Below are 6,365 nucleotides of genomic sequence, written 5' to 3'. Positions count from 1 at the left end.
TAAATAAAACACATTGATGTCATAACTCTAGTTTGAAAACCTTACATAAAACTTTTCACAATCCACAATACCACTTCATACACATTAAAAAAAAATAACATGAATTTTCAATGTTATGACATCTAAAAATACACTACCAAAAACAAGTAAAGTTTTTCTTTAAAATGGTATCATAGCTCATTGCAAAAAGATTGAACTATAGTCGAACATAGAAGAAACCACATATAGTAAATAATATATTTTACATTAATTTATACCTAGCATTATGACACAATGCAAAGTTCTTGTAAGTTTTATTTCAACTATTCTCTAACCTTATAGATCTAACTACTATTACATAATCCTGATAAATGTGAAGGAACCTTTTGTACTACTACTACTACACTGGTTTGGTTCAAATGATAACATGTATAGGACTAACAACAACAACAAAAAAACCAGATTTGCGAAGACACCGATGATATTTAACTCGTAAATTGTTAACCATCATCAATCAACAATCTCAAGATTGTTCTCAAACTTGTGTATCTCTGACTCTATAGTCTTGGCAATATCTGCTTCTTCCTCAGCAGCAGGTTCCGGAAATTCTACATGAAAAGATCCCTGCTTCATTGGTCCCCTAGCTTCGATTCTTGATTGTTCCTTGATGTAGTTGTAGAGTTCTTGATGGAAGGGATGATCCAAGGAATAACAATTTTCACTCCCACTTCCTGAATGTTTCGATGATCCCGAGCCTTCTTTTCTACAGAAATGCGGTAGAGATGCATAATCCATGATCTACATAACAAAATTCAAAGTTAATTAAATTGAACAAAGAACAATATATTAAGGCATTTCAGAGATTGGTCTACAAAGTTTTATGCAATAAGGACTTTCAAGAATAAGCATATTCCAAAGTTTTATGCAATAAGGACTTTCAAGAATAAGTATATGCCGATGTCTCGCGTCTTGCGTTAAAAATTGCCATCGAAGCATCTTTTTGCAATTCTCTTCTATTATGATGACACTATAAGGATCCATGTGTAGTGTTATATACTCAAATAGTCGTCTGAAAATAATCGAAAATTTAAAATAAGTAAATAGATTACCTTCAACAGCTCATCTCGCCCACAACCTTGTAAGACTTGCACTTTTTTTCTAGTCCTCTCTTGTAAAAGCGGCTTCACAACCTGCAAACGCAACGTGTTTAACATTATCGTGAGGTTTCAATAGGTGCTCAACCGAAACCGATATAATAACTAGAAAATATCATAAAAAATCTGAGTCACAATGAATACTAATATCTTCTTACCTTCCAACAACCTGAAAATATGTACGGTGCGTTTACAATGTAATAAGTATTTGTCTTCTCGGGGTAGTTCAGATCATCAATGGATGAAATTATGGTTAACAGCTGCAACAACGCCAAAGACACCTCAGTGATGCAGAAAGTATTCGAAAAAGACCTTAGTCTGATTCAACTAAAAAATACCTTAATCTGATTCAGAGCTGATAGCTTCAGACCGGTCATATCCAAAACCTTTACGCATGTAGTAATAGGGCGCTCATGCTTCTTCGACGCAGAAGGCTACAAGCATATACGAGTCAAAATAAACAAAAGAATGGAAGCTAAACAAACAGAAAAGCTATGCGAGTAAAGAATATTGTTAGACTTGAATGATTGATACTCACCAAGACTACACGATCCCGATATTCATTAATTTGAATGTGAGACTGAACATAATAATGGACCTGCAATCAAAAAACACACAAGCATTGGAATATATATGAACAAGAACACGAATACGAGACTTTAAGATAAAGTAGTAAACAGTGTGTTAAAGAAACCATGTTTCTTTTCCCCTTTCTAATTAACGAAACTTACAGATGCTTTGTCGAATGTGCTAAGTCCAACACCGATTGCAAAGACAGGAAGACCCTGAAAAGGGTGCAGAGAAAATCAAGTTAAGTGACTTTGTACTTTCACGACGTAAAATACAAGACATGTAAACACGCATACGCACGCTCACACACGCAACAAAGTTTTGGCACCCTAAACAAAGAGACATGTTTTCACAACTCCTAGTGTCTGCTATTGCCCAAATCCAGTATGCCTTAGTTTGTAGGAACCGCTTAACCAGCGGGGGGGAATTGCGGAAAAATTAAAAGGAGAAAAGCGTGGAAATTCATCGGCATAATTACAACTTTAACAACCTTGGATATATTATAATTTGAACATTTAGACCAAACAAACACTTTATAGTACAAGTAAGATGAAAATGAAATTAGAAAATATTAAGTTTGATGAGTACCTCTCGTGAGTACCCTGACAATCCTATGAGCTGAGAATCGCGCACACCTCTATACAAATCTGGAGGGATTATTGGTTTCTGAAAATAAATCGCAATATAAGCATCGAAGGTAAAGAACTAATTGTCATTTACAAAAGATATATATGGTAATAAGATTTTGCCAATAACAAATATAAAAACGCGGTGCAACAAAATCTAATAAAAAGTATCACAATCAGAGTAATCTGTTTATATCTTACAAGAATCTAAGTTCTAAAATATTATATGAATTTCCAAGTGGCGATTCAATATAGAGACTTACCGATAATATTTTGTCAATCTCATTTTGCACTCTCCAGTTCAAACTCTCAATCAACTGAAACGTTACGTAGAACACACATTAGCAAAAAAAAATCAGATATCACAGTCAATTCAGCAAAAACAAAGCATTCAGCAAAAACAAACCATTTTATGAGCCTTTGAAGCATTCCATTCCCTTGCTTTTAGAAACCGAATCAAGGTTTCGATTACATGTCCTTGATGAACATTCTGCAAATAACAGAAGCTAATTAGGTCTCTCACCAAAGCAGTGGAACCAGTTACTAACAAATTTCCAGATCTCACCAAACCATATCAGAACAAATTGATTCCAGAAACAGCAAAAAAATCAAACACCAATTATAATTTTTCAGTACACAACTACACATAAAACAATTGAAGCTGAATATACTTAGAACTTCCACAAAATCAGATCTCATGAGCAAAATATCCAAAACAAAGAAATGCTGAAGAACCAAACTAACCAAAAATAACAATAAACATGTTGTCACATAAACTTCGATAACTCCTAGGTTTCAAAGACAACACTAACCTGAAACGTTTTCTGAAGTGGCTCCTCAACTAGGATCAATGAAAAGAAAAACAATTAAAAAAAGATAATTTTAAAAAAAAGGAGAGAGAGAAAAAGGGTAAACAATAAAGGGATTAGGGAATACCTTGATCTACAAGAGCCTGGAGTTGGTTAAGGGCATCCTGTGAAACAATCCCCATTTTTTGAGAAAATTAAGAAAAGAAAAACAAAAAAAAAACAGAAACCTTAGATTAGATAAATTTTGTTGATGTTGTTGGATTTGTTGTAGCTTAAGGTTGGTTCAGTGAGTTGTTTCACAGTGTTTGTTTGTGTGAAAGACACATGACAGCACAACAAAGTAGATGAAAAAAGGGACAATATCTAAGGTTATATATACTCATAGAGTGAGTGAATACCCTTAGAACTTTTTGAGATACTTGAGATTTGAGTTAACCCCACTTCTACTATTTTTCCCTCTTTTTTTAATTTTGTTTTTAAATATTTCAAATTCGCTATTTTATAATAATAATAATTAAGAAAAACTTATTAGTTTTTAATATAAGTTTCAGAAAAAGGTTAGATGTTTGGTGGTTTAAACTTCGTGAAATAGAGAGAATCACTGATTATGATAAAATTTGTTATAGAAATGTGTGCATTCTCTTAAATATAAATAAAAGTAATTACTTTTATGCATGTATTAAGAATAATGGTTAACTTTATTTCATAAAAAAATCAAGTACATGATGGATTCATGTGTTAAGATTGGGATTTAAGAAGAAGATTTTAATCAAATTTATGCGTGCTTTCTTTTACAAATTGATTTATGCATGAAAACTAGTTTTTTTTTTATGGATAAACTTGAATTTGAGGTTTATCACTAGTTTCTATCAACCGGATTGTTTTAGTTTTAAAAAGAAACTATATTTTTAAAAATCATTTTTTTAAAATATTATAAGTTTCTATATATTTGTTTTTTTAAAACTGAAAAATTTTGATATTTTATAATATAAATATATATTAGTGAAGATTAAATATAATTGAAAACACAATTTTTTAAAAATGTTTTATCTTAAAAATGACATTTATGAAAAATTATTTGAAATAACTTCTAAATTAAATATATATTTTTTAATTTTGATATCCAAAAAAATATTCAAAGAATGATGAAATATCTAAATATCATTTTAATATTTTAAACCAAAATTTTATTTAAAACTTTAAAAAAAAATTGTCAATTTTTTTACACAAAATGATATTATGCTATAAAAATTATTTTTAAAAAAATCGAAACAAACATACATTACAAGAAATGAAATCAATATGGCAAGAAAATGTGAGTATGATAATCAAATTAGTTAAAGATTATTCATTATCACATGATAAAAGATATTCATTATAATTAATCATGTTTCTCAAAAGAACACCTTCAACTTTTAAGTCACTTTAGGTTTGTCAAAAGTTTGTACAGTTAAATTGCAGTTAAATAGTATTTTATAAAATATTGTTCATAATTAAATCGTGAAAAATCAAAATTCTTATTTAGTATGCTTAAGTTAAATTATGACTAACCTATTTAAAACCTCAAAAAAAATTAAGACAATTTTGATGAAAGTTGTACTCATATCTTTTGATTGAAGTTTTCAACCATATTAATCACTATAAGCTTAACAAATTCATATATTTTTAGAAGGGTATAGACGAGCGTGGATTGCCATAATTATCGTTGTGCCCAAGATACATAAAGAGTATTTTGGTCGACTATCTTACTAGATTATCTTGCTCGATTGGATATCGAGACTAAGGACCGAAGTGTGTATATTTTTTCTCTCTTGTTCTCCTCCACCTCTCTATTTAAAGAAGTTTTCATAAGGAATTATTTGGAGTGTTAGTAGAGAAATTAATGATTTATGGAATTTCTCCACTCCCATTTTCATAAAGCGATTTCAAAAACATAATTTTAATCTATTTTTTTATACAACTCGGATAATAAGTTACTTAATTTGAATATTGGACATATTAATATTGAATGTTATGTGCCGAGTTAATAATAAAAATATGATAGTACATAATTTTTACATCATCGACGAGAAATCTTAATAGCTCATAGGAAAAAATTTATATTCTTTAATGGAAATATGAACATCTCTTTATAGATAATTTTAGACTATTTTATAAAACAAGATCTTATCTATACTTTAAAGAAATAAAAACTTAAGTGGTATGAAAGATTTAGGGTCTGTTTGGTTCAATCAAAGAGATGAGATAATGGATGAATTTTTATCAAGGGGAGTGAGGGGGAGGAAGGGAAGGAATTTTAATTACATATATGTTTCATATATTTTTCGTTCAAAATATAAAAGGGAGGAGGGGACGAATTTTATTTACAAATATATTTAATAGGGGAGACGAGGTATTTTAAAACTAATTTATTTTTTTATTTTTTGTAATTTTATCATAAAACTCATGATATTTATAGTTTATAATTCAAATACAAATTCATTGATGAAATATAAGTATTCAATCCGAGAACATCATGAAATTTTTTATAAAAACATAACGATTATAATATATAATTTTAAAAATATTATCAAATACAATAAAATCTAATAAAAATTATTATAAAAAACATTATGATAATTAAAAAGTAATGTTAAAGTATAAAAAATAAAATAAAAAAATTTAAACACATATTATAATAATAATAAGATGAAGCTATAAAAATACAAGACGTATAAAAAAAGATAAAATTTGATAAAAATAGAACTTTTAAGATTTTAATATGTTAAATTTATATATAAATAAATAAGTAAGGGTAAATATGTAAATATAATTAAAATTAAAATTAAACATCTCTCTTCCCTTTGAAAAAGTAGTTTGGGAGAGATTTTGGTCTCCTCCATCTACCTCTTATCCCCTTCTTAAAATTTGAACCAAACAAATAAGCTATTAAATATTCTCTCACATCCCCTCCATTTACTCCGATCAAAAAAGCACTTAGAGTGAAGTGAAAGAAAAAAAAATGAACATTGGATCGACAATTGCATCATATGTTAAAGTGATTGTGTTAAAACAAACTTCATCAAAAAATTGTAGAATTTATTGAAATTTAAATTTGAATACTTACTTTAACTAATCATTGGATAATAAAAATGACCTTATACTTGTTGAAAATTGAAGATGAATGTAATTTGTTCGTGAATTTGGATGCTACTAACTCTAGAGCATTGATTGTACTTCAGAAATAT

The 6,365-nt window shown here is 28.8% G+C and overlaps 1 protein-coding gene across 1 annotated transcript; it reads right to left on the bottom strand.

Annotated features, from left to right (window-relative positions):
- Nucleotides 1–225: 225 nt before the first annotated feature.
- Nucleotides 226–3,509, bottom strand: LOC127076327 (phosphatidylinositol/phosphatidylcholine transfer protein SFH9). The gene is made up of 11 exons (XM_051017950.1): nt 3,266–3,509; nt 3,142–3,170; nt 2,736–2,819; nt 2,593–2,646; nt 2,292–2,369; nt 1,865–1,918; nt 1,672–1,731; nt 1,472–1,567; nt 1,292–1,393; nt 1,089–1,169; nt 226–777 (listed from the first exon to the last, which is right to left on the bottom strand). The coding sequence occupies exons 1-11, from the start codon at nt 3,318–3,320 to the stop codon at nt 490–492; spliced, it is 981 nt and encodes a 326-aa protein (XP_050873907.1). The 5' UTR covers nt 3,321–3,509; the 3' UTR covers nt 226–489.
- Nucleotides 3,510–6,365: the final 2,856 nt, after the last annotated feature.

The sequence above is a fragment of the Lathyrus oleraceus genome, chromosome 1 (genome assembly GCF_024323335.1).
Source record: "Lathyrus oleraceus cultivar Zhongwan6 chromosome 1, CAAS_Psat_ZW6_1.0, whole genome shotgun sequence".
NCBI classification, from domain to species: Eukaryota; Viridiplantae; Streptophyta; class Magnoliopsida; order Fabales; family Fabaceae; genus Lathyrus; species Lathyrus oleraceus.
Note: the sequence above shows the minus strand (reverse complement) of the source record. Positions and strands in the feature narration are given on the sequence as shown.